This window comes from Porites lutea, chromosome 5 (genome assembly GCF_958299795.1).
Source record: "Porites lutea chromosome 5, jaPorLute2.1, whole genome shotgun sequence".
Lineage (NCBI taxonomy): Eukaryota > Metazoa > Cnidaria > Anthozoa > Scleractinia > Poritidae > Porites > Porites lutea.
Genome location: NC_133205.1, coordinates 32,184,689 through 32,211,811, shown reverse-complemented (window position 1 = coordinate 32,211,811; position 27,123 = coordinate 32,184,689). Strand labels below are relative to the sequence as shown.

The 27,123-nt window shown below is 37.4% G+C and overlaps 3 protein-coding genes and 1 long non-coding RNA gene across 4 annotated transcripts; 3 read left to right on the top strand and 1 right to left on the bottom strand.

Moving 5' to 3' along the window:
• The first annotated feature begins 125 nt into the window (after positions 1–125).
• On the top strand, positions 126–7,631 carry LOC140937362 (mitotic checkpoint protein BUB3-like). The gene is made up of 12 exons (XM_073386915.1): positions 126–260; positions 1,204–1,334; positions 1,993–2,075; positions 2,835–2,926; positions 3,567–3,611; positions 3,740–3,778; positions 4,158–4,233; positions 5,011–5,167; positions 5,473–5,551; positions 5,685–5,785; positions 6,699–6,832; positions 7,111–7,631. The coding sequence occupies exons 1-11, from the start codon at positions 147–149 to the stop codon at positions 6,757–6,759; spliced, it is 978 nt and encodes a 325-aa protein (XP_073243016.1). The 5' UTR covers positions 126–146; the 3' UTR covers positions 6,760–6,832; positions 7,111–7,631.
• A 152-nt stretch (positions 7,632–7,783) lies between these two features.
• LOC140937363 (iron-sulfur cluster transfer protein NUBPL-like) lies at positions 7,784–14,967 on the bottom strand. Its single transcript, XM_073386916.1, has 11 exons — positions 14,845–14,967; positions 13,363–13,510; positions 12,394–12,428; positions 12,206–12,296; positions 11,955–11,994; positions 10,826–10,883; positions 10,548–10,674; positions 9,790–9,875; positions 9,171–9,291; positions 8,466–8,548; positions 7,784–8,325 (listed from the first exon to the last, which is right to left on the bottom strand). Exons 1-11 carry the CDS (start codon positions 14,965–14,967, stop codon positions 8,272–8,274), a joined length of 966 nt encoding a protein of 321 aa, XP_073243017.1. The 3' UTR covers positions 7,784–8,271.
• Positions 14,968–17,090: 2,123 nt separating this feature from the next.
• LOC140936917 (uncharacterized) lies at positions 17,091–18,251 on the top strand. Its single transcript, XR_012165419.1, has 4 exons — positions 17,091–17,129; positions 17,381–17,476; positions 17,689–17,745; positions 18,076–18,251. It is a non-coding gene; the product is annotated as an uncharacterized lncRNA (long non-coding RNA).
• An 860-nt stretch (positions 18,252–19,111) lies between these two features.
• On the top strand, positions 19,112–23,036 carry LOC140938242 (uncharacterized). Its single transcript, XM_073387748.1, has 5 exons — positions 19,112–19,985; positions 20,811–20,945; positions 21,198–21,294; positions 21,962–22,035; positions 22,934–23,036. The coding sequence occupies exons 1-5, from the start codon at positions 19,112–19,114 to the stop codon at positions 23,023–23,025; spliced, it is 1,272 nt and encodes a 423-aa protein (XP_073243849.1). The 3' UTR covers positions 23,026–23,036.
• Positions 23,037–27,123: the final 4,087 nt, after the last annotated feature.

Genomic DNA, 27,123 nt, shown 5'->3' with positions numbered 1-27,123 from the left:
TAAGGTATCATTTAGTGGCATTATATGAAGAACAACCTTGTGTCCGTAATATCCGCTGATAAAAAAAGCCAGAAGATTACAAAACGTGAGAGACTGGGAAGATTCCCATAATGCCCTGTAAGCATAACGCGCGCACATTTTCCAAAATGGCGGACGGGCCCAACGAATTTCAACTTGAACAACCTCCCTCAGATGGAATTTCTTCCGTCAAATTCAGCCCTACATCAGCATCATTTTTATTGGTATCATCGTGGGATACAGTAAGCTTCTTTTATTTCAATCAACTATGTTTGAATTTTGAGGGAAAACTATTCTAAAATCGGTCACAATACAGAAATTTGATGACTTTAATATTATAGGCTTAGGTGAGCTTAAGTTCTGCCTGCGGAAAGACGCTTTTTCGAGTATAATTTAAGCAGTATTATGGGAATCCCGTGACACTAACGATCTGACTGACAAAGAAAAAAATTCAGCGGCTACAGAATACAGAGCCACGTTGCTTCATTTTGTGAGGCCTTGATAGAAGTGGCTCGGTGCCTCGCTAGTCATGATGAGTGTAGAAAGAACGAAAAAGATACAAATTTTACTAGCAAGTAGTATGCAAGGTATATAAGTATATTGAGAGGCATAAGCTTTAAAGAACAATCAAGGCGTATATTTTAGTGACTCCTCAGTCGAGGTTAGAGTTATGAAACAAGACGGGTACATGTTTATGATTTAGTGGCTTGGTGGCTCTTCCGTTAGGACTAGCGAGCCGCTGAGCCTCTATTTTCACTAGTGAACTGCTGAGTGACTTGCAATTTATAATTCTAAGAAAGTTGACCTGTATTCTTTAGCTATGCCATGCCTCAAAGCTTAACAGAAAGCAGAAAGATTTCTGTATAGCTCCTACATTGATCATGCATGCAGCAAGCTTATAATATTTCATAAAAATAGTCAATATGAATAGTGTCAAAAATTGGACGTATGATAAATGTGCAGGGCTGTCGGAAAATTTACCAGGGTTCAGGCTCCAAAATTGGACATCTTTGTGGCCAGCACTAAATCCATTAAGTGTCCGTCTTATAGAGAGTCAAATAAAAGAAGTAAAGAAGTGTAAGGACCAAATCTGGGTGTCTCTTTTATAGAGGTGTCTGTCCTATAGAGATGTCCATTAATATAGAGTCAACTTTGATGCTCTTGATTTTTTTGTTCTTTCAACAGTCAGTTAGACTTTATGATGTTCAGAATAATAACATGCGACTGAAGTACAATCACGCTAATGCTGTCCTAGACTGCTGTTTCCAAGATGGTGTACATTCATACAGTGGTGGTCTAGACAGTACTCTCAAAGTGTGAGTTGATTTTATATTGTATGAGTCATCAGATGAGAGAAAATCTAGCACCAACCTTTTGACTCACTTACCTGCCAAAAATGCTAAAACCTAGAAAACAAAGGTGCATTCTACAGTGTTTGTTGCTGAAAAATGGGAGGCAGCGTGGCCAAGTGGTCAGTGCGTCAGACTTGCAATCCAGCGTTCCCAGGTTCAAGTCCTGCTCTGGCCACTTGCTGGATTTGTTCTCAGTCATTGCGAGTTCAAATCCTTGGCCACACTTGTAAATAGCCAACTAGTTGCCTTCTGCTAGTTGGGGTTTTTAATCCTGTTACGTTGTATTTGAATGATTTGTTTCTAAATATCTGAGCGGAGTGCCTTTAAACTAGCTGGATAAGCTAAGTGCAAATTCATTCATTGCATTTTCAAGGTGTTATGTGCCTACCATGGCTTTCGACGTTATATGTGTGTGGATCAATTTCATGTACGACAAGCTAACATTTCAAAACTTGGAGGAGACTGTTACATGTATAAACTGTGATTACCATTTCAAGTAACTGTTAAAACGGTAATCTTTTTACAAAGATAAGAAAAGAAATTAATTTCAAATAATATTGTATGACTTCCTGTCTTGTAAAATCAAATCGAATGTTGATTAATCCTATTGTGTTTTGTTCAGGATGGACTTTAACACTTCAACTGAGCAAGTAGTAGGAATGCATGAGGCACCAATAAAATGTGTAGAATTCTGCCCTGCTATTGGTAAGACCTAACAAATTATGAAATGAGGTTTGCTTAGTGCCTTATGTAATACCCTAAACTGCTGATTATAAACCCTGGGCTTATACAGTGTTCTTCCCAAAATTTAGCTCAGCAGGTAAGGGACCATTCATGGCCGGTAAGGCAAAAAATGTGCCCCAGAAGTGCACTTTCCCGAGAGGGGGGAGGTAGTGGAGTGAGGGACATGGTCTCACTAAGTTCTTTGAAACGTCATTCCCTCATTTTAAGACCTATTTCACGTAATTCGGCCGTTGTGATCTGTACACAACAATTTAAAACGTTTGATTCCAATCATTTTATTCTGTCTTCAATAGGGCCATTTATACGAGGAAAAATAAGACGCGTCTTAAATAAGACGCGAACTGGACAGAGCTTCCCAAGACAATCACAAGAGCCTGCACATTTTTTTTTAATTTCCTAAAATGAATTGCAGCATGGTAGAGCGGTTAGAGTGCTGGACTTCTAATTCAGAGGCCCCAAGTTCTAATCCTGCCCTGACTGCTAGCTGGGCCCCTAGTTCAAATCCTTGGCCAGACTTGTAAGATAGCCAACTGGTTCATCTCCTACATGTACCAGTTGGGATTTTTAACACCATTATGTTACATTGAAATTATTTATTTCATTATCCCTGAAAAGCCTCTAGGCCTTAAATGCGGGAGGATAATTAAAGTATTATTATTATTATTATTATTATTATTATTATTATTATTAATATATTGTACTTGTTACTGTGATTTCTAGGTGTGATTGTTACAGGCAGTTGGGACAAAAATATCAAACTGTGGGATCCAAGAGCAAATCAGTGTACAGGAACATATCAACAACCTGAAAAGGTATTAAAAACCATCCTTGAGTTTTTGTCTCTCGAAAGTACCGGTAATCATTTTCTATTTTATTGTGTTGTTCAAGCTGCATCCAGGGAGAACCAGGCAGGGCAGCTAACTAATAATGAAGTATTGAGTACCAAGACAAAAGCCCAAGTGACTTCTGATTGACTGCTTAATTCTCCATGCAAATGTCCTTGTATTTTTGTTTGAAACTAAACAATAAATTCTCATTTGATCAAGAGTCACTTACAGCTGAAGGGTCATATTTCATTCACTACATGTCATTATTGGGACAGATTATTTACAAGTGAAATTGTTACTTCTGGAAGCATTTGAATTCCCTGCTTTTGATTGGCCGTAAAAATCAGAAGCAGGCAAATCAATCGTTTTTGGGCTGTTTTTTTTTTTTTTCAAATGAGTGGGTGCCCAACAACTCTTCTGACCATTTGATGAACTTTGCCCACACCAACGCAATTTGCCTGTTATCATTTCCCCATCAGCTACTTGCTCTGGATATCTCAGGATGTTGTACATGTAGCTCCTCATTTCTTCAAAACATATAACTGTTTTAATATTATTATCCTTAACAAACTCTCCATAGTTTTCCTTTCTTTTTGTCAGGAACTAATAACGTGCTGTTTTGTAGGTCTACACAATGGCAACATCTGATGAGCGACTTGTTGTTGGAACAGTAAGGAATATTATTTTTTGTTGAAGTATACTTGTACTGTGCTACTTGTGTTTCTTTCAATGTTTTCCTTTTTTTGATTGTTTGATTAGATTTACGTACAATGTTGTCATAATTTTGTATTATTGCAGGCAGGACGGAGAGTGATGGTGTGGGATCTCAGGAACATGGTAAGAACTGTTCTACTGATACTTCACTGTTTTGATATGTACCGGTAAGCAGGAAATGTAAGAATTAACAGTTTTTTAAACTTTCACATTGTTTTTTGGTTGGAAAGGTTTTACATAGGTGCCGTGGCATTCTTTATTCAAAGACAAAAGCATTAATTTCATTATTTTTCTGGTGCCCAAACGTTTTTGCTATTGTTGTGCTATTTAGTAAGACTTAGTTTTTTAACCCTCATGCAAGATGTACCACAGTCTCATCCCTCTCCATTCAAGAAGCCCATCTTTGTGAGAAGGCTGTAACTTACTTCCCAGTGGTACAATAACTTGTAAATTTACAGTACTAAAGTCATACCTTATATGGTGTTAATTTATTCTCATGTAGGGATGTGTACAACAGAGGAGAGAATCTAGTTTAAAATACCAAACAAGATGCATTCGAACATTCCCCAACAAACAAGGTCAGTGAATATCATAACCGTCAAGATTATAGGAACAAGGTTTCAGTTAGAGGGGAAAACTAAGTGTCAGTATATAAGCAGTTATTGATTGAACAAATGTAATAATGAAATTGTTAATGGTGAATAATCTATGACAGTAAAAAGATTGCAATTTTTTGTTAACAAGTAAAATGCAATAAACATGAGTATTTTCCACTTGTGGACTCGTACGACAGTGTTGTGGACCTAATAAATGTAACGATCATCACAGCTGAAGATGTAACTTAAGCAGTTGCGAAAAGAAAGCCAGAAAAAAATCAGGCTTGCCAGGATTAAAACCCTGACTTCTGTGATCCCGGTGCAGCACCCCTAACCAATTGAGCTAATAACCCAACTAGGAGCTGGTCATTATATTGGTTCATAATTAGCCTGCGAACAGCAGATGCATTTCCGGTCGTCGCTTCTCTCCCTCTGGAGGAGAGAAGCAACAACTGGAAGTGCGTCTGCTGTTTGCAGGCTAGTTCATAATATACTCTAGGGAAAGATAATTAGATGAAGTAATGCATACAATGTATGTGAATTGCTTATATTGGATCTGGGGGATGATATTATATGATGATATGTTATAGATCATTGGATAGTGTTTCAAAAAAAAAAACAACAGTGTTTCACATAGTCTTACAGAACTGCCATGAAGTTTAGATGCATTTCATAAAGAGCTAATTGAATTTCTTAAAGTTCACTCTTTTAATATGGATTTGTCTGACAGTAAATTCTTTCTTGTGTCAAAATCCTTAGGCTATGTGTTGAGCTCCATTGAAGGCAGAGTAGCCGTGGAATACTTTGATCCAAGCCCTGAAGTACAGAAAAAGAAATATGCTTTCAAGTGTCATAGAATCAAAGAGGAGGGAATGGAAAACATTTACCCTGTCAATGCTATATCCTTCCATAATGTGTGAGTAAATAAAAATCTATAGCAGAGTTTCCATGTGTGCATCAGAGCCTCCATTGCAGTAGAAATTGGAAACCTATCATATTTGTGAGGAGTTGCTGCAATAAAACTCTTGAATTTTCTTGCATTTGACTTAACAACAAAAACTTTCAAAATTAAGTTTTTGTGAGGCTTTGCTTTTACTCTTGGTCATGCTTCAAAAAATGGTTTGCCCTCGAGGACCAATTTCCATTTTTGACTGGTGAATTCAAGTGTAAAAACAATTTTCTTTCTTTACGTTAATTATTTTTTACTTGGAATGATTTCAGACACAACACATTTGCCACTGGTGGATCAGATGGCTTTGTAAACATCTGGGATGGCTTCAACAAGAAAAGACTCTGTCAGGTACAGCACTAACATTATTATTCAACATTCTTGCAAATTGTTTTATACAAGCCAGATCATGCACTTATACTTTACTCAGGAACACCTTGTAAATCTGGGTGCAGGAACTGATATTTCCCTTCCTTTTTTTCAGTTCCATCGTTACCCAACAAGTATAGCATCATTGAGCTTTAGTAATGATGGCAGTTTGTTGGCTATAGCTTCGTCATACATGTATGAGGAGGATGAAAAAGAGTAAGTCTTCAATCACTTCCAGGAGTTAAGAAAATTAGGATTTGTAAACCTTATTGTCTAAAATGCTGCAAAAATCAGGGTGCAAAGAAAGTCAGTTTTTTTCACAGCTAGCATGCACTATCCCAAGAGAGCAGCATTGATAACAGTTCTTCTGCACTTTGCCCGGTGAAAGAGGTTTCATTTCTGTTGGTCATGCTTTAGGTGTACTTCCTTGCCCAGCAAGAAAATCTATTTGTTGTAGACTACCAGATGTGACTTTTTTCCAGCCCTCTTGCTTGTTGGAGTTCTAAATCCTGTTATGTTTCATTTGCACTAGTTGTTTTGTGCCTGTAAACTAGCTACAATCAGCGACAAAATTAGTTGAGACACTAAGCCGGAATGGGGCTTTTTGACATTTTACCTACTTTAAAAGGGGAAAAAAAAGCTTTTCCTCCCCCATCCCCTCTATGCAATGTTGTGCCACTGTTCGAGCTACCTGTAGAAAACAACAAACACCCCAACTTTGAATGGGGGGGAGGGGGGGAGCGGTGTGGATTCTTTTGTTCCCTGAGTACAATTTCTCAACAATTTTTTCATTGATTGTAGATCAGCAGAGTGAAGTTTCAGTATACGCTAACAATTTACAACAACACTACCAACTGTATTCAGGATCTTAATAACCTTGATAAAAACTAGGGATCAATTTAATAACATGTTAACAAGTGTAGCTATTGTTTTAAGACTGAAACTAAGGCCACCCTTGTAAATGACACTCGTAAAAGTTTTATCAAATTGACCCCATGTCCTATTGATATCAGGGTTAGACACAATGCTTAGAAAAGGTGCACTTGTTCCCCCTCAAAGGTATTGATGTGAGAAAAGGCTACAAAAAATACATATACTTTCTATTTCATTTTATTTCTTTCATCATTAGACATCCTGAAGATGCTATCTACATACGGAGGGTTTCAGATGCTGAGACTAAACCCAAGTAAAGTGGTGCTTTTGGTAACAGCTGAAGACAGTTAAACAAAAAACACACCATTGTACTGTTTGTAGAGCAATGTACAGTAAAATTCCAAAAATAAGCCCCGGGGCTTATATTTTTCAAAGGCCCTTTTTGAGGGGCTTATATTCGAAGGGGCTTATGTACGGAGGGAAATTTGCGTTTCAAAATCGATTGGGCTAGCTTGTAGTGGGAAGGAAATTTACCATTTTTGCTTTCTGTTTCTTTGTATTCGAGGGCAAATTCCAAGTACAAGCCCCCTTATATTAGGAGGGGCGATTTAACGGAGGGTTTTTTGCATTACGATTTCGGGGGGGCTTATTTTCGGAATTTTACAGTATTAATGAAAACAATATCCTTTACGAAGGGGGTGTTTACATGAGAAAACCTGCACTGGCACTAGTTTCATACTGGGGTGACCTCTTGATTTTGTATGGCATTTATATGTTTCCATGTTTTTTTGTCATTCCCTGACCAACATGACGATGCCACCGTGGATTGACAATAATAATTGTTATGCATGCATGTGCTACCCATTTCGGTCTACCAGCAGATTGATTTTAAAACCGGGGTGAACTCGCGCCCGCATGACATTTTGTGGTGGTATCATGTAAACAAATACAGAGCCACACGAGGGAAACGGACACTGGAGTGAACTCCTGACAGCACCAAAGTCACCCTGGTGTCATGTAAACACCCCCTGACAGAAAGATTTTGCCAACTATCTTCTAGTTAGACCAAGTGGGTTGTAAAAGGCCTGTGGTCATCTGCTTGCAGTTTACACATTATTATCTGTTAGCTGTTTTTTATACAAGTAAAAAACAGTCTTTTGTTGATAATAGCTCATTGTCCTAAAACACTTTAAAAAGTAACAATTTAAACTTTCTTTCATCTTATCAAGACATTTCCAAGGACAGTGTAAAGCAATCTACATTCTTTTCTGATGCATGTACATAATATTAATAAAAAACATTAAATGGTTACACCATAAGACAAACAATCAGTCTATTATTATCATTGTTTTCAATGTTATTATTATTATTATTATTATTATTATTATTATTATTATTATTATGTACAGTATTACATTATTACATCTAAAATAATGAATTAGAATAACAAAAACTTTTTTCCATATGTGCTTAGACACAGTTTACCATAAACCTAAATGTCATGTATTTTTGTTGAGATCTTCTGTAGTTGAAAATTTCTTTATTTCCCAGGACTGTGCTTTGTCTTTAGGATTTTTTTAGAGCACCATGTTTCCTGTCCTATTACTTAGCTTAGGATTTTTGGAACTTGTGAACTTCTTTTCAACAATGTTGGTTTTGCATCTTGCCTTCAAGTCAATCCTCACTGTTTCCCATCTTACACACCACTTGCTTTGTTGGCATAAAGTAATGATAATGGTGGAACCGGACTGTTTAGGACATTAACGTCACTTACTGCTGAACGGCAGCTGAATACTAACCAGTATATCACTTCAAAGTTGATACCTCTTTTACAGGGGAAGCTTTTCCAAGATGCAACTTGCAATGGTCTTATAAGCTTTACTCTGTTTCAGAAAAGACAATAGAGAAAAATGGTTATGTTCCTCTAATCTTATGTTTCTTTAGTCTTGTTTCTTTCTTTAATGTCCAAGTTAAATTTGCTTGGTGCTGTTTGTAGAACAATATAAGGTGTGGTACACTGTACCTGCAGACAGTCTGGCTGAGAAACTACGATGGGTTTTCCTGAATCTGCTGTTTCTCTTATGTCAATATGGAGAGGAATGTCACCTACAAAAACATAAAGCAACTCAGAACATAACGTGTAATTAATACAAAACATGTAGGTTCTGTTTGACACAAAAGAACGTGTACAGCCTTGTGATACTTGTCTCTTCAATGTGAATGGAGTTTTGCTCAAAAAAAACATTGTTAATAGAAATTCAAGTAACCATTCAAAGCTGATGTCAGACATGAGGTTTTGCATTTGGAAAGAGGGTATCATTTTTTAGTTTTGGTATGCACGTTTTTACCGTTTTTGGAAGGATTTGAGGTTTTTACAATCAACATTCCTTTCTCATTTGTCCATCATTCTTCTTGGGAAAACTGGTTGCACCAGACATAGATTTATATTTTATTTCTGTTTAAGTTTAGTTATTGAATTTCATTTATTTTCAGATAATTTAGTCATTGTGGTAATGTAAACTACCACTAAGGCAAGTAAAAGCACATAAGAGCTATCAAACTCATAAGGCTAGAGCTTAACCCAGTTTCTGTAGAATGAAGCACCAAATGGAACATCGGTCGATAACAGGACTTGAATCAAGACTTAGAGGCTCAAAGTTTGAGGTGTTAACTGCTAAGCCACCATGTTCCCGTATAAAACATTAGCAAAGCTCACGTATAAACATACCCAAGAGCTCCACGTCCATTTCTTTGGCAACACTGCGAGCTCCATCTTGTCCAAATATGTATGCTTTGTGTTGACACTTGGGGCACACATAGTGGCTCATGTTTTGGATCAATCCAAGCACCTTCAGGAAGAAAAGTAGAGAAATGTTCTTTTCAGATACAAAGCTAAATAACAACAACAATGACATTTATTGTTTGTATTGTGCCTTTTCTATAAATGTATTTTATTTACCCTCTTTTATTATTTACCCTTGTCTTTATTTGTCTTTCATTTACCCTGCAACACATTGACCCCATCGTAGTTGAATGTTTAAAAAAAAGTCGCTTTTTTAATCAGTACTGTTATTTTGTAACAGTAATTGTATCTGGAGGTAATTAAAAGCTTTTTAGCTCCAGTGGAGACAGGAAACAAAGAGAAGCGGAGCTGAATGCTTGCTTTATGAAGAGCACTGAAAGAATCTATGAACAAGCCATGTTATTAACTGTCGCATCTTCAAGCTGGCCACATCTCGCCTGCTAATTTTTGTGGAATGGAAAGAGCTTACAACTTGAGATTTGGGGACACAATATTCTCCAAGTGTTTTTTTTTTTTTTTTGTGCCCAATGAAGCATTAACTTACTGGCACATGAACTTTCCTAAACATTTCAGCTCCCCTGCGAGCATCAAGCAGTGCAATGTCTTGAGGAGTTGTGACTATAACAGCACCTATAATTATCAAAAAGGAATAATCATTACACTGACATCAAAACATCACTATTAGGTTTAAGACCAAATTTAAAGGTAACAAAAAGCTTTTATTTTAATTTCAGCATGACATGATATATTAATTGAAAAGCTCCAGCGGGGCAAAATCATCCCGAGAGGCAGTGAATTTTGCATGTGACTTGTTTGAGTACTGACTAACAGTGTTCTGAACATTTTTTGCTGAAATGTCCTTTTTCCTAGAAGCTTTCTTGTGTTTTTTCTCTGTTTAACGAATGTATGAATTTATTTTAATGTAGTTGAACTGTGGGGTGAAGACGTAACCTATGCAGATGAGAAAAGACAGCTTGAGAAAAAAAGCAGGCCTGAATTTTTTTCAGGCTTTGTTTTCGTAACCACACAAGTTGTGTCTTCGACTGCGATGATCCTTTTTCCATTTAGTTTCTCTGGTCCCCTCACAACAACCATTTGTACCTCATTTTAACAATGAAATAACCAAAGACCGCAATGAAATTAATTTAATCCTGCACAAAAACTTCATATTACTTTACACTAAGCCTTTTTAGTTTAAATTACATTGTTTATCATTTTTGTTAAATACTATTGGAGTATCCAAGTAAGCATTATCGAGGGGAAATCCAGTCCTGTGACATTTCTTTTAAACAACTGGCTGACCTGAAATAGGAATCTGTTGTGAGATAGACAGCTGCGTGTCTCCAGTGCCTGGTGGCATGTCAATCACTAAGACATCTAGTTCTCCCCAGGCCACCTGTCGTAAAAGCTTTTCAACGGCAGACATGACCTGTTGAGGGGGTCAAGAAAAAAAAAAGGAGAAACAGAACCCATCAAAGTAAGGTCATAACAAATGTTGTTTAATCCCTAAAAGCAAATTTAAATTTTCCTTTATTTCATGAGCGGAATAAAAAACACAATCATTTAAAGGTTCAGCTTACCATGAGTCCTCGCCACACAATTGGAGCTCCTTCCTCCACAAGAAATCCCATTGACATACTTAAAAAAAAAAAAAAGCAAACAAAAACAAAAAAGACACTTTTAAGAAAGGCTTTTTTACAGTATTTATTGATGCTGGTCTGTAAACTACACGTGGGACAAATTCAAAAATCTGGATAATGTTTTTTATAAAAGCAAGAGCAAAGAAAATTTGCCTAGCTGAAGTTTTATAAGAACTTGTCTATCCCTTTAACAGAGTGAATCCAATTTCCCTTTGATGCAAGGGCTAGTACTCTAAACGTCCACTTTTGATTCTTTTAAAGGAGGCAACCTGACTTTATCATTTAATTGATAAAACCAAATTTTGAATTCACTACTTCACAAATGCAACACAATAGTGTTGAAACTGCCATACTTACATTATGGATAAGAATGCTACAATAACGGCAAGTGTCATAAGAGAATCAGGGCCGTCATAAAATTTAAGAGGCAGGGGCGGGGCATTTCCCCCCGCTACTACCACAAACATGGCCCCAGCTGCTTTCATAGGAAAATTGACCTTTGTCACGCAGTGGCCATTTTGTCTGAGGAGATTATGCATGGCTAGCCTTGTAGAGAGAACGAGGCTAGCTATGCGTAAACAAAGCTTTTTAAATCTTCTGAGACAAAAGGCTGCCATGTGACAAAGGTCTATAGAAGAAAAATAGAACCCAAAGAAATCTTTAGCTGTTTTATTCCCTGCCTACTTGTTGTCTTTACCTGGCAACTTGAAATCTTAGTGACATCCCTGGAGAATAATATACTGAATATTAAAACAGCCAACCTCTCTCCAAAAATCCATCTTAATTACAGACAGTTCTGGTGGCCCAAAAACCAAACCCCTTGATATAGTTTCTACCTCAATAACTCAGACATATAAGGAGATTTGCCCATATTCTAATAAAACAAAAACCACTAAGGCATGTTGCTGGTGGTTTAGGATAAAATGAATGAATAAATTATGTCATGTTTAGTGCAACTGAAATGTTGAATAGAAAATAAGCAGATAAGTTAGGTTTAAGTTAAAGAAATTATAACTCTGTCTGATCGTTTACCTAAAGTAACTGGATTAGAAAGGAGCATTGTCCTTACCAAGGCACACCAAAATTTACCAAAGGCCTCATCTGATTTTCTACCAAGAGAATAAAAGATGTCTTTTACTTGTAGAGGCAGAATTTATATTAATCTAACAAGTTGTATATTCAACTAAAAGATCAGACAATATAACTGTATGATTTACTACATTTATCCATATTTATATACACGTTCATCCAGGATGGTCAGACTTATAAGCTATGGGACTAAAGCATTGAGTGGTTGTTAAACATTGAACTGCAACTAACGTTTTGTCAGCTCTGGCTCTCCACTCAAGTTCATCATCTTTGGTACTGAAGGACCATAAACATCAGCATCCAGGAGCCCAACACGAAGAGACTAGGAGGAAAGGAATAACACAAACTAATTAACCTGTCACTTCTGCGATGATTTTCATTGTAGGAGAAATTAATTTTGATTTTATTCTTGTACAAACCTGTCCACTAGCCAGCATTCCTAAAGCCAAGTTAACTGAAAAAAAAGATAGATAATAATATTATTTATTTATAAAAGAATTTTGTTGTCATTTGTGCTCTTCGATAGAGAAGAGCAGCACTGAAAAAAACTGGTCTAAACTGTGTGGTTTGGGGGTGTTCACCTTTCTATTCCCATATTCTTTCACACAACCGTAGTTGTAAATTGTAAATTGTAAATTGCTTTTTAACCCACAAAGCACTTAAGAGTTCATATGAACTTTTAAACATGTCGTGCGTTCCAGATCGAATTGGAATTTGGAAGTGCTGGTTTTTAAGGAGAGGGGAAAACCAGAGTACCTGGAGAAAAACCTCTCAGAGCAAGGGAGAGAACCAGCAACAAACTCAACCCATATATGGCGTTGACGCTGGGATTTGAACCGGGGCCACATTGGTGGGAGGCGAGTGCTCTCACCACTGCGCCACCCTTGCTCCCTTTTTTGGTGGTTTGCCTTGTATTATGGGTCTTAAGCTTGCATTACCTCCAATGGCTTTTACTGTCCCTTATTTATCCTTATTTTTTGAACTTGTTTTTCATTTATTTTTTGATGGTACTGTTTGTAGTTTTTTTTTCATCTTTTTTTTTTATAATGAAAAATGTAATATAAAAATAACAGAAAAATAACCCATTGTCTGATGCTAGCAAGAAAAAGTTTAAAAGCTAAAAACATAATAAATAATCTGAAACAATCCAGTAAAAATCAGTTCCCTAATATTATTATGAATTTCTTACAAAGAATATTTTGTCCAACAGATTCAGGCAAATAACAGTGTGTAAGAGTAACAAAAAAATACTGTGCACATTTTATAAAAGTCATTTTGTATCTGAATCCACTGTAATCAATCTCTCCAACCCTAGAGACAGAAGACTGATCTTAACGAGTTTTAAAATAATGCAAATATATGGTGACAGGTAGAAATGTTTATTTGACCTGCTGTAGTAGACTTGCCCACCCCTCCCTTGCCAGAAGCAACCACTACTACATGTTTGACACCATGTATAGACTTCCTCTTGGGCAGTCCACGAGCCATGCGCTCCTTCTGATGCTCTTCTAATGATGGACTCCGTTGCCTAGTGCCCTTGAGAATAAAAAAGCAAAAAAACACTGTAATTCAATTGCAGTGAGTTCCACTCTTATTCATGTCCACATTTTCTAGAAAATATCCAAATCAGTCCTCCCCCACAATAAAAGAACTCCTACTAAACCTTTCACTTCTGTTATGATATTTTTCTTTTAGAGACACTCCCCACCCCCTCCTAGTTTTCCTCAGTGAACTTTTCCCAGTGAGGTAGGGCCATTTCTAAAAGTATGCACTGTAAAACCTGTTGGTGAGAAAAATGAGTTACCAGGCCCCTTAGAAGTAATTTTGTCAGAAAGGAAAGTATGCCAGCTCATGCTTCTGTTAATAAACTGTATACCATATTAAATCACTATCCCTAAGAACCAGGAAACCCTGAAAAGGAGTGCATAATGTAACTATCAATTCTAAAATTGCCCATCCCTCCCCCCACTCCACCCCCCCAAGCATTTTCCGAGGATTTGACTGGAGTTTTACCCCCTACAGTGGGAAATTTGACCCAAAATGAGGCCTGCCTAGTTGGGCATTTGACTTTCGGGTGAAAATGCTGATAAGTATCACAAGCATAAGGATTTCATAAATCTTTTCACATTGTGTATATGCACCGCATTCCCAGCTCATTGCTCCTATATTCACTATTTTGTTGGAGCATTTGAGAGCCTTTGGAACAGACCATTATCAGGGTTAAAATAATGTAAGCTTTCTCATTATGAATAATTTTATTGAAATGAACAAACATCTTTAAGACAGTTTTCCGAGACTTTAGAATTTCGGTTGTGCATAGTAGGATATTTCCATGTGAGTAAACAACGTGACAAATGGGCAAACTTTTGAATAGTCGCTGGTGGGTGGGGTATTTGACACTTCTTGAAGCGCTAGCCGGTGGGGCATTTGACAATCCTAACTGCCTACATTCCAGGAAATTTGATCATCATTTTTAAAAAAAGTATGGAATTCATACCCTTCAGAAAAACTTAAGTTTTCCCTCTAATAAAAAACATTAAAAGTACCAACAAATTCCCCCTTCAGAGACAGGGTAATGTCAGCTAATGTTGTTGATTGATTAAAACTACCGACGTACTAGTACCCGTATACCTCCTAGCTAGCTCCTAGGATTTGTTTGTACCCCAATCCCAACTCAATTCTTTACGCACTTAAATCACCAATGTTCCTGAAAAATAGGATGCAATGCTAGTAAATTGAATTGCGGCGATGTGAGCAGCATTTTAATTTTCGTGGGGCAGAGCATAAACTTTAAAATAACCAGCATCACAATCCATTCACTTCACGTTTTCTTTTCAAGTAATAAAATAGAAACAAATGAAAACACCAACCAGTGGATCTCCATGAGATGATGCAAGTGATAATGAAGTATGAATCGCTGCCCTGACAGCAGACATTTTTACAGACGAGAACCGACTCTTTTGCAGAAGAAATCTGTGCACGGCAGCCGCCATCTTTGTTTTTCAAAATACCATGTCATATAAGCAATAGTTTTGTGCATCTGCAAAGGGAGGCGACTGCCCCCAGTCTTCGCTCGGTATCCTTCTCACACGATCTGCCCTAACAACGACTAGGCTGAACAACGAGGGTTTCTAAGCCGGTTGACATGTCAAAGCCGAAGGTTTGACGCCACAGACCAAGCCCCCTTTTTTTACAAATCATTGCCATTGACTGTTAATTTTTCTCGTCACTCATAAGAATCCGGTCCAAGAGCCATAATGACCGGTCTCATGTATATGTACGGGGGCCGTAGCCAGGACTTTTTTATACACGAAGGAATCTTTTATGCACCCTGGCTCCAGAGGTCCGTTCTCAAAATACCTAATATGAAATAAACCGTCCCTGCTTACGGTTTGATAAGGCTTCCGAGAGTTTTTTTCTTTTAAAGTACTGCACCCTCCCCCTCTAGACAAAAATGGCATCGTACAACGAAAGTTTCTGTTTCTTTGAAATCACGCGAGCAATAGAACCTGTACGGCGTTCGAAATGCCATGGTGATTTGACGTCACAAATAAAATTAAGCAAACTATCCAGGAGACTTAGTGTGTTCATTCAGTGGAACTAAAAATGTCTTACGTGATGAAGAAGATTAAGCGAAGAAAATTTACCCGGCGAGATTTCCTGATTTCAGCATCAGCTACATCATTGACTATTGTGTGTGAACCAGAAGGGCAGTGGTAGGTACCATGGTGAAGTTAAAAAAGTTTGGTTTTGTCCTTAAGTTTACTTGAAATGTGCGCAGGCCTTGAACTGGATTAGTAACTGGTACAGATTTGTACGTCAAAAACATTTCGTTTTTACTTACTTTAAGGATTTCAAAGTTAGACTGACTTGAAATCGTCCTAGGCGCAGTGAACCTGAAAGAGTGGAGAAAACACATGTCAATAAAATTAGCTAAAATTTATAATAAAGTGAAATTAAATTAAGAATCATTTTCATAAAGATAAACACGCGTAGTTTTATCCTTTTTTTCAGTGTTATTTTAAAGTGTAGTCTCTTCTTTTTAGGAGATTATCGATCAGTTTCTTTCTCATTCTATTGCGCGCGCTACAGAATAAACAGAAACCTAGTAACATGACATCACAATGAAAATAAACAGAACAGTTTAGAGTTTGCTTGAAAGCGTATCAGAGAGGAGCAAAATGAGTTCTGTCATACAAAAGATAAAGAGAAAAAAAAGCAACGCTCGTGATTTTCAGATCACAGCATCAGTAAACCTGCTGACCATTGAATGTCAGCCAGATAAATGGTAAGCGACAAAAAAATTAAAAAGGAAGTGATAAAAAATAATACCTCAGATGCCTGCCAGGAGATGCCTTCCTCACGTGGGATGGTTTACAGATTTCAAATAACATTATACTTGTTGTCTTTATATATTTTGAAACACTCTCGATATTTACGGCACTATCCTTCTAAGAATTATTTAAAGTATTCATAGCTTACTATTGGAAAATGTATCTATTTTTAAATTTAAATGTTATTTTTCGTAATCGTTGCCTGTAAAACAATAGTAGGTCAGTCAAAAGCGATAATTTCTAAAATTTTCCAGTTCTTACATGCATACTGTGACGAGCCAGGAAAGATTCCCAAAGCAATCTCGAGCAAGAGATCATAATATGATATCATGTCCAGAGTTATTTCTTTCAGAAGCCATTACTGACATTACTAACATCTTAAATTCAAGTCATCACTATTTAATGCCACTAACCACCCCTGTATCTTACATCCCATAATGTGGGAGATTGTCAATTTAAATTTCGATGGTAACCGGCAAACGGACACCAGGGAGGGGTCTGAGAGTTTTAAGTTTGTCACTTGTTTCCACGAAAACGTTTTCAAAAAATGGCGGCCAAGATGTGCATGAGAGTTAGAAATTCTATTCCAAATTTACAGGTACTGGAAGTTCATTTTTCCATGGACAAATTAGTACTAGCTGAGTGATTTTTTGGTAATTTAAACGTAATATGCAAGGTCAAAATTTGTTGTTGTCACTGTTTGAATCTCAGCTTTTAGTATCTCACAAGTTCTCTGCTTTTCTTCGCTTTTTTGTTTTCCTAGGCATCCTAACAAGCTCATCATTTTGTGGGGCAAAGAAAATAACAGTTGCCAAACAAAGGTATGTACTTATTTCACTCCTTGAATTTTTGATGTTATTCATTCTTCTTGAAATTCCTTGAATTCAATAGCCTGAATTTCATCCGATTACTTCGAGTCGTTATTACTCCCTCAGTAACGACGTTGTTGGACTTGTTGAGAGGAGAAAACGACTCGAAGCAATCGGATGAATTTCAGGTTATGAATTCAACAGTTTACAATGAAAATAAGCTTAAGCTTATTAAGGTTTAAAAAAAACTTGATCTTTTTTAGCCAGTTCCATGGCAGCCAGGATTTGTCAATCCATACCGTGGCACTCATGTGTGGCCAGAGCCGGATCCGGTGAAAAACACTTTCAAACTCTTCAAGGTAAAGAGCCTCTTATCATAATGTTAAAGTCTTACTTTTAAAAAGTTGATTGAAGCTTAAGAAATGTGACTGGAGGCTGCTCGAGCTCATTTACATTTCTTCAGTATCAGATATTTATTAAAATTTGACACACAAACTTCAAAATATTTCACTAACATCAGCGACCGCGTTTCTATTCATGCCTGATCTGTGAAATCTACTTTTTTTTATAGAACCCAAAACGAGCTGGTACTTATGAAGACCGCCCTTGGAGGATTGTTGTCCAAAATGTAAGTTTGCATTTGTACCATAAAAGATGACAAAAACATATTGTAGTGGTAACCTGCAAACTTTGGAATACAATACAAGAAACAAATACTAATTTTTCACAGCCTACGGAAAAGAAAATAACTTGCTAATAAAACTTAGACAACTTGGAACTGACAGGCATGTTTGAACACACCGTGTATTGAAGAACTATCTCCTGAGTCCAAACAACACCTCAATTTTTGCCAGTGGTAACTGTGTTATCGGAAAAACTGGCATACTATTTCTCCCTCGTTTGTGCAGCGTATTTTGAATGGTCTTTTTCTTTTCAAAAATTTGCCTTGTTTTTGCAGGAGGGTGAAAATGGTCGGCGCCAGGTTATTGCTACTGGCTGCATTGATCTAGCGGATTATATCAGCGAGACAAACAAAACATTTGAGATAACTGTCACATTAAAACCAGCAATGAAGAATGTTCTGTCGGCAACAATCGAGTTTAACTTGACCTCTGTGATGCTAGAAGATGGAATACCATAGTGAGTATTGTGTTGTTGTGTACAGTATATAGTACCCTAAAAGAAAAACTCTCCTCTCAATATCGGCTCTTTAAAAATTTTTTCAGACATGCATCTTTTTGTCATTTTTTGAGGAAGTGAATTAGTAAAGAGAATCTGTGCCAACCGTGAGGGTCACTGTGAGTATTTCTTTGCCTAGTCCCTTATCACGTGGTCCGAGCGAAGAAGTCCGACGTCTCCCACTCGTTCGCTTTGGGTATATCAGCGAAGTGAATTGATCGAAAAGGCCTGGGAAAACGCCGCACAGGGACTAGGCAAAGGTGTAGGCCATTTCAGAGTTCCAAAATATCTCGCTTTCAAAACGAAACAACGTGCAAAACATTTCTTGTGAAAATGAGTTTCATTTGCATGACAAAAAAAATCATTTTCAAATCAATGGCAAGGCACTTCGCCTCGCTTTGAAATAGAGGCTTTGGCAAACCCAGAAATGACCTATTTATGAGTGATGTTAGGAACTTTCAGAGAAGACTACGTTGTAGGAATTGAATAAGATCAGACGCATGATACAAGTTTTGAAATCTAGCTCGCGGGCGAAATCATTTTTCACAGCAGTATCATCTCTACCATCCTGAGTCAGTACGGGTAGTTGCACTAAAATTTTAACTGACACTGAAATTCGAAAATCCACTTTCGGTTCTAGTTTGACTAGCGTTTTGTTTTATGACATTTTTTTGTTGTTTATTTTGAAATATAACCGTGACATAAATAACCCCTCTGGACTAGATTACGTCCCATCCTCGCACCATTTCTTATCCAATTCATGTTCTGCTTCTTTTTATCACAGTCGAAGCGATGAGGAAATATTCCAAGAAATCATGGCAGACGCTTTTAGATCAGCCAAGAATAGAATTGCCAAAAGTGCTGTGTCTTCCGCGGAGCACATGGATCCACTTCTGTTTTCCTCTGTCGATAAACCATCGGAGATTCCTTATACGCCAAGGAAAAGAAAAAACAAGAAAAGAAGGAGCAAAGAAAGAGCAAATAACACGCCTGACAGTGTTAACAAGGGTCGTGAACGGGAAGCAAAGGTGGAAAAGAAAATTTATCAACCACGGCAGCCGGGCGCTCATTCAAACTGCCACAAGACTGCAGAGTCCGTGACTTGTGCTGAAGATAACAACAACAGCAACCCGAAAGCCATAACACCTTCAGCAGATGAAGGAAAAGAGTCTTCTAATACTGATACGCCTGCAAATGTTGAAGGAAAAAAAGAAAGTCGCAAGACCAAAAGCCCAAAAGATTCAACCTCTAGTGCAGCCTCCAAACCAGCTGAACAATCTCTGGCATCCAACGGCTTGTTGTCAACCAAACCAGAAACAACAAAAGTGAGTGAACAGGAAACAAGAAACAATTTAGCTCCAGAGCAAGGCGAGGAAAAGGCTTCACTCGAAGAAGTTCCTTCAATACCAAGTAATAGACGAAAGCTCGCTGGGTTCATAAAAGGCAAAAAACAGCCCAAGGCCAGCGGGAAGGAGACATCAAAACTGTTTCCCAAGGAAGATGGCTCCTCTGGATGCGGTGGAAATGTTGACAAGCATTATGGCTCTAGGACATCTGGTCAACTCACAGCGCCTAAAATAGATTCGCCGGCTGGTGAAAAGAAGGAAAATACTTCAGCTGATTCACACGACGATAAAGAAATGATATCTTCATTTTTCAAGAAGCTGTTGGAGAATGGTCCCAAAAAAGGTACAAAAACAAAACAAGGACAATTCGAAATTTTTGTAGTAATTAAGAAATTAATTTTTCGATTGCGCAGCTAGTATAAAAGCGCGCTCAGTAAATTTTGACTTTGCTCCGTTCAGAAATTGCAATGAGAGATTTTTGTGTAATAGGAATACACATTGCGGGGCTGTTGTCAGGCAATTGGCCAGAAGGAAGCACCGTGCTTCCTACAGGCCAACTGGCAGTCAGCGATCACCGACCAAGGCACGAGTTCCTTGGAGGGTCTAAAGGCTGGTTTTTCACCAGCGACGGAGTCCGAGTTTGGACTCGTGAGCGGAGTCGTAAGAGGGCTTATGACCTTGTGAAAATCAAATTGAATTGGAGTCTTAAGCGGAGTCATAGGGGCGACGGAATCGGAGTCGGGAGAATAGAACGTTTCCATTTTCTTCCGACTCCGCCTGCGACTCCGTCTCTCACAGTCTAGTGAAAAATCAGATTGTTGGAGTCGGAAGCATAAGCGGAAGGAGAAATCAATCACAACGCAAGTTATTAGGGGTTTAGTTCTTCTGCTTCTGCTTGCGACCCGACAACCTAGTTTACACTTCATCGTTAACGACGGAGTCGTAAGAGGAATTGTTTTCACTAGGTCGTTGAGTTCTATGCTTTTGATTACGACTCCGACTCCGTCGCTAATGAAAATCATGTTTAAGGCCATGTCCTCTCCTCAGCGAAAATTAAAAAGGGAGAAGCTCTCAAGCAATGCAATATTATCAGACCATTTCACCATATTTATTTGCTGTATTTGCTGGATTAAAAGGTTATTTTTCTATATTCTATGTTTACTTTCAGCAGCGTCTGTGAATTACCCTGAACTGTCAGCTTATGTGAGCGCAGAGATGAAGTCCCTCGATGAAGAAATTGCTTCTTTGGAAAAAGTAACAGTCAAGCTAGAATCTGAAATGCGTCAGGCAATGGAGATTAAAGGTCAGTTCAGGCTTTAATTCCTTTAATTACAAAAGCTTAAGCATGTTTTAATGAGTAATGCGGGTTCTGCAATCTGTATATAGACTTTTAGTCCAAGGCTCTTACCAGTCTTCTTGAGATCAACATTCAAATGAATTTCTTGTATTCTTAGTAATTTCTTTAGTGGTGCTTTTTCCAGTTGTGTTTAGAGATAATGTGTAGAAACAGTCGAAATTGAGTGTATGATTATGCGCTGAATATCTTGTACTTTAGAGTGCAAAGAAGAGTTGGATGATTTAAAACAAGACTGGATGATCTTGTTGAGTTACGGAGACCATCTGAAAGAGAGAAAAGCCGATCTTCAAATTCTGTAAGTGATACTTTAATTATCGTCTACTAGCAAAATGTCTTTGTTGTGCCCCGTTAAAGAAAGCCAATCTTTTACAATGTATAATAAAGCTTCGTCACCGTGTCCAGGATGGTACACCATGGATCTTGATAACGGCGTCTGTTTTGTGCACTGGCACACCAAGAGGGTGATCGGCAAATTACTTCACGAAATTGACCTATTGTGAAGCCAAAAAACCTCATTACAGCTAGTCAAACTCTTCTCACGGGTAGTATTACGAAAATGGGTTTACGTGAAAACACAACTGCACTACCACTACTAGAATAAACGCCTCTCCCAAATAAACCCCGCAGATGGAAGCAAATTTACCAGTAACCGCAGCCAAGGAGAAGATTGCGGAGTTAACGCGAGAACTCATACAACTTGGTAATCTACAACATCCATACTCTTATTTCTCAGCAAAAAAGCGAGACTTCAGATTTGTAAGCACCTTTCTTTTAACATGTTTGCAAATGACGTACGATAATTGTTGTCAGTGATTTAAGAACTGTGTTTGCAAAATGAACACCGCATCCGAAGCGCGAAAAATCTCATCTGAAACGCCGCGGCGTATTAATAGGGTAAATAAAAAACCTGGTATATCTCTCTTAATTTCAAAATTGTTTTTATCTTCTACTTATGTTTTCAGTGAAAAACAGGAGAATCTTGAGCATTGTTGTGATATCCTCAGAAAAGAACTCAAACTTCTCTTCACATTGGAAGGTATATTAACATTGTTCATTCACATCGCTAATGACACAAAAGAACTGGGTTTATTATATAAACAGCAATGAAATACCAGGTGAGCTTTCACGCGAAAACTTGCTATCTTCATATGGGAAAATATCACCGTTGCTATAGCTGCATAATAAGTCGCGCCTTTCACACCAAAGAACTATTAAAGTGAAATGGTTTGGTATTTCATTGTTGTTTATATAATGCACTCGAGGAGAAATTTCGTATCTCCGCGCGGCCATGTAATATCCTCTATGTATTATCGACAATTTTGCCGAACCGGTGAAATAATACATGGTACTTTAATCAATTTGACGAGTGGGAGAAATCATCGAAAGAGATTAGTGTAGAGTAAAATGTTGCTAATTTCCCTTCTAATTTTACTTGGCGCGTTTAACAGAAAGCTTTTACACAATAAACTCGGCCTAGAATTTAACTATGACTTCCACTAAGTTATCACCTCACCGAAAATTGAAAGTGAAAACGCGTTGAAATGAACATATACGACGCACAATTCTTGGCTTCAACGCGATATAGTAGGTTTGCAGGGACTCGAGATCATTTCCGAAACAAACTGTGAGAGTATGTCAGTGAGGGAGAGAGACTTACAATTTTTCTTTTACCAACTGAGCTGATAGGTAAATTGGCCACCCTTAAAGGCTTTTGGTGTTGCTTATTTTAGTTGTTGTTATTTTTGTGGAATAGTAAAGCGAAATATAGCTGCACACTGGAGGGGCCGACTCCCAAAAACTTGAGTGCAGCGCCGCCTTTTCTTGTTTATCTTGCTATTACCTGATAAACAAGGGATTACTATAACGAACGTGTACTAAGGACTAATAAAAAAAACAGTTTGAAGACAAATGATATTTTGTCGTTACATTTTCAGATTGGCGTAGAACAGACTATCACACAATGCAAGAGGCCAAGCTTCTTGATATTCTCCATTGCCTTAAAGATAAACAAAGAGAAACTTGCTGAAGAGAAAAAAACTTGGTGAGTAATTGCTAGCGTCTTTTTCTAATTGTAACCCCAGTCTATAGATCGTTGCCAGGATGCTTATTTGCTTTTTATTTCACCCAAGTTTAAAAAAAAATCGTGGATCTGATCTTACTTGGCCGATGTTTAATTCCATCTATTGTAAACCATTCTGGCTGAATAGAAGACAACTGCTGAAAAAACATTGATCAGGGATGTAGACTAGTTAAATGGAATCATGAGACAGCACGCCAAACCATTTTTCGATTATTGTGAATTTTATCATTAACATATTTTTTTTTTAAACGAAGATATGATCGTCGCAGTGGTAATTACAATTTAAGAAATTACAATTTGACCCATGGCCTTTGCATTAGCGCTGCAGTGCTCAAACAACTGAGCTATGAAGACCCATACATTGTCAGCAGGCGAATAATGACTAACAGATTTGTTTTATTCTTCTTGATTTCAGATTCTCTCCTATTCTGCTGCAAATTGTAAACACGCAAATACTTGTAAATATGTAAATAGAAACTAATTTAAACCACTACTTATACTGATAAGAGTATATTTAAGTAGCCTTTCTAAGTAAAGGAAATCTACTTCATTAATATTTCTTCTGTATGCAAACAGTTACATTTTTACGCCGAGTCTCGATCTAAAGCACATTCTCCCTCGAAGAAAGCTAAACATTCTGTATTTCTTCAGTCGAGTTCTTTTAAAGCAGGTTTAAAAGTTTTTTCCCGCTTGTTAAAGATTCTATTCTATTCTTACAATTTATCATGTAAATATGTAAATAGAGAAGAAAAAAACATAAGTAGTTTAATTGTATAATTGTTAATACTTGATACTGAAAGACAAATTTTTATTTTTGTCTTTTTTCCTCGAAATGGCAGTAACACTTTCGTATTTGATTAATACCATGGAGTCATTTTTCCTTACAAGTAAGAAACGTTTGTATGAGCCCTTAACTGACAAAAGCAGACAGAACAAGTTTAAGTCATGATCAAGACAACAAAAAAACAAAGTAGGTTCTAATCACAGCTTATTCCAAACAGCATGCATGCATCAGTCACTAATGGTCATTTTTTTGGTTTGATTTGGTTTTGGAAAATCTATTAAAAAAAATCTACATCTTTATAATTCATGCAAAACGTGGATGTCGTATATAAGGTGTGGAAGGACTTTATCATTCACGTGATCTAACTAGGTTGCTATGGTTTCATCCAATCTGATGCATTACTGATATACAATCAGGTTCATCCTAATAGTGACGCGTGCATTTATGTCACTCTTTGTGTGACTACGTTCACTGGATCTTTACCGTGCAAATTTCTTGTCTCTTAGACGCTTTTGACTTTCGTTAAAAAACTGTCTTTGTTTTCACTCACGGCAAGCCGGTCAAGCTTTTTCAATTTTTTTTTTTACGTTATAAGTTCATTTATATCAAGTTTTCTTACTACTAAACAATGCCGGACTAATCATAGCTTCTCTGATATTATTTTGCCTCTTGTTTTTTACGTTTCATGTCGTCAATTTTCCAAACTGTTACAAGCCAATATACTCTAGCACTTTTGCAATTTAATGGCATGCTTCTTTCAATTTTTGGTAGGCTTTTTTGCAATTTATATGCAAGCTTTTTGCAATGTAATAGGTTGTTTTTTGCAATTTAGGCGCACGCATTTTGCAATTTTAGGCTATTTTTAAAATTATAATTGCGCTTTTTGCAGGCATTATAGAAGTAATTTTGCAATTTAGATGCATGCTTTTTGCAATTGATAGGTTGCTATTTGGCAATTTACTTTTAGCCGCTTGCTTTTGCAATGCAATAGGCAGCAAGTTTAGGTTTGTATTTGATGTTTACAGGCTTGTATCGGTTATCACTTTTTTTCTGAGCTTTTTTATATTATCATTTTGTGTATTTTTTTTGCCCTTTGCTTTTCTTTGCTAATTGATTTTGTTTTCTAATTTTCGCGCTTTGTTCATTTTGGCCTTTTAAATTCTTCAACCCTGCTTGAACCCTTTTTGCATGACGCTTAAATTTCCCAAGATATCAGCCATATTTGCACAGTAAAGAGACAATTGGATGTAGTCACACAAAGTTGTCACATCTCAACGGCTGCGTCACGGTTATTAATGACTTACTCAGTGCAAAGGAATGGAGGAAAACAAAGCTGGATGACGTCATTCTATATCAGATCACACCGTCTTTAATAATGCTGCCTGGAACGAGATCAAGAGTTTGTTTGTTTTCCTTTCAACTAAAATATCTTTGAAGTGTATCTTTTATCAAATTGATTTGTATATTGTGCTTGCATTGCTGTTTGGAATCGAGAATCGGCGATCGCTTTTAATTGTTCACAAAAGAATATGTCGTAAATTGTCCAGTTCTCTGATATCTGCAGCTATGTTCACCCGAAACTGCTTACTAACGGATCCGGTTAGAAACAAAACAAAAAGAACAGATCAGACGGAGCCTCTGGTAACTTTTTTCGCAAGTTTGATTTTGCACAGTTCCAGAACTTTTTTCTGGACTGGCTGAGTGTAAAAACGACGACTTACTTTCGTCTTGGCTTTGATAAGTCCAGTAGCAACACATTGACAAATAAGTTGTCCTTGGAAGGAACAGTTCCTTTTGAGCACACCTGGTCTAGACTCCGAAACACTGCCACTGGGACTCTGTGTCAGTTCGTGTGACCGTAGCATGCTTCATACAGCCTGGATCACTTACTCCTTGTAAATAGATAATGTTGTAAATAAAGAATACAAGTACGCAACTTGTGTTTTGCCATTAGTGTTATGCTTTCTTTATCACGTGCATCTTAATACTGGATAAAAATACTGTCCTCGCGCAACGCTCGCCAAAGCAAGTCGCTTTAATTTCCAACTTATTTGCTTCCAGCCAGAACGAATGGCTGTGGTAGGAAGACGGTCTGAAAATCATTTCATGCAGTTATTTTTATACCGCAGACCCCTGGGGAGAGAATTTATTACAGGCAGAGGGTGAAAGGGGAAGTAGTGAGAAGAATAACTACACTGATTTACAAAGAGCTGAAAAGGGAAAGAATTAGCCTGGGAAAACAGTAGACGTTTCGCGACCTTTATTAAATCCATAATTGGGTTTCAGATCCATATATTTTTGCTATCCTAAAAGCGTAATAGGATCGAGAGGATTTACGGAATTTAAAAGTACGCGCGAAATGACGTCCGAGGAACAAGCTTAGAAATTTCCCGCTGATGACACATCATTATTTAGAAATGAGTAGCGCTTCTGATTGATTGAAAAAACCCAAAACATTCCCAGTTCTAGGTAACAGTGTCTCATCAGTATGAAATTCCTCTCTCGTCCCTCAGACTTCATTTTAAGAGGAAGCCAGTGGTAAGTACAGTCGCAAAATGTCGGCTGTTTTCTTAGGATAGAGAAAGGGAAAAGCAGGTGAAAGATAATCATTCAGAGGAGGCCTTAGTATGCCTGCCCATATGTAGCAATATTTAATCCCTGTTGATTCATATTTGATTTGGACATGATTTCTTTTAAATTTAAACCTCGCATCTAAAATTTATTTAAATTTAAAAGAGTTTCATTTAATCCTTTGGAAATTTCATTTAAACTTCTAACGAAAATCCATTTAATCTTCGATTAAATTGTGGTTTAAACTTTGACATTTTCATTTAATTCATTCTATCCATTTAAATTTAAACTTTGGAATTCCCATTTAAAATTTACTGAAAAATGTCTTTTAAACTGCTGAATTCTAACTTAATCCTTTCAATTGAAGCGTTAACAAATTTCTTTAAACTTACCAGGGAGTTATGTTTAAACTGCGAAAGTAAAAGTCATTTAATCTTCCTGGGGCGAGTCCGGCCGGGATCACGTGCTCAGGTCAAATGGCAAGGTCACATGTCGTATCCTCGGCTGCCATTTTTATCTGCAGTAGAAAGTGTGGACGAAGGAACGAAAGGAAGAGTGAGCGAATTACTAAGTGAAGCATCAAGGCTTCTGCCTTCCAGCACCTCTTCTAATGCTGCTTCAAATTCCACTTGTCCAGCTGCGATACCGCAGGCGACAATCAACGAAACTCTCAGGCGTGCTCAGGGGAT

What these genes read in the sequence shown, in the direction of transcription:
- LOC140937362 (XM_073386915.1), top strand. Translation starts at nt 147, where the DNA reads ATGGCGGACGGGCCCAACGAATTTCAACTTGAACAACCTCCCTCAGAT. An exon ending in AACATTCCCCAACAAACAAG is followed by an intron (nt 4,234 to 5,010) that starts GTCAGTGAATAT and finishes CAAAATCCTTAG; the next exon opens with GCTATGTGTTGAGCTCCATT. An exon ending in TATGAGGAGGATGAAAAAGA is followed by an intron (nt 5,786 to 6,698) that starts GTAAGTCTTCAA and finishes TTTCATCATTAG; the next exon opens with ACATCCTGAAGATGCTATCT.
- LOC140937363 (XM_073386916.1), bottom strand. Translation starts at nt 14,967, where the DNA reads ATGGCGGCTGCCGTGCACAGATTTCTTCTGCAAAAGAGTCGGTTCTCG. An exon ending in TTGTGTGGCGAGGACTCATG is followed by an intron (nt 10,675 to 10,825) that starts GTAAGCTGAACC and finishes CCCCCTCAACAG; the next exon opens with GTCATGTCTGCCGTTGAAAA. An exon ending in CTCAGCCAGACTGTCTGCAG is followed by an intron (nt 8,326 to 8,465) that starts GTACAGTGTACC and finishes TTTCTGAAACAG; the next exon opens with AGTAAAGCTTATAAGACCAT.
- LOC140938242 (XM_073387748.1), top strand. Translation starts at nt 19,112, where the DNA reads ATGGCAGACGCTTTTAGATCAGCCAAGAATAGAATTGCCAAAAGTGCT. An exon ending in TCAGGCAATGGAGATTAAAG is followed by an intron (nt 20,946 to 21,197) that starts GTCAGTTCAGGC and finishes CTTGTACTTTAG; the next exon opens with AGTGCAAAGAAGAGTTGGAT. An exon ending in AAAGCCGATCTTCAAATTCT is followed by an intron (nt 21,295 to 21,961) that starts GTAAGTGATACT and finishes TTATGTTTTCAG; the next exon opens with TGAAAAACAGGAGAATCTTG.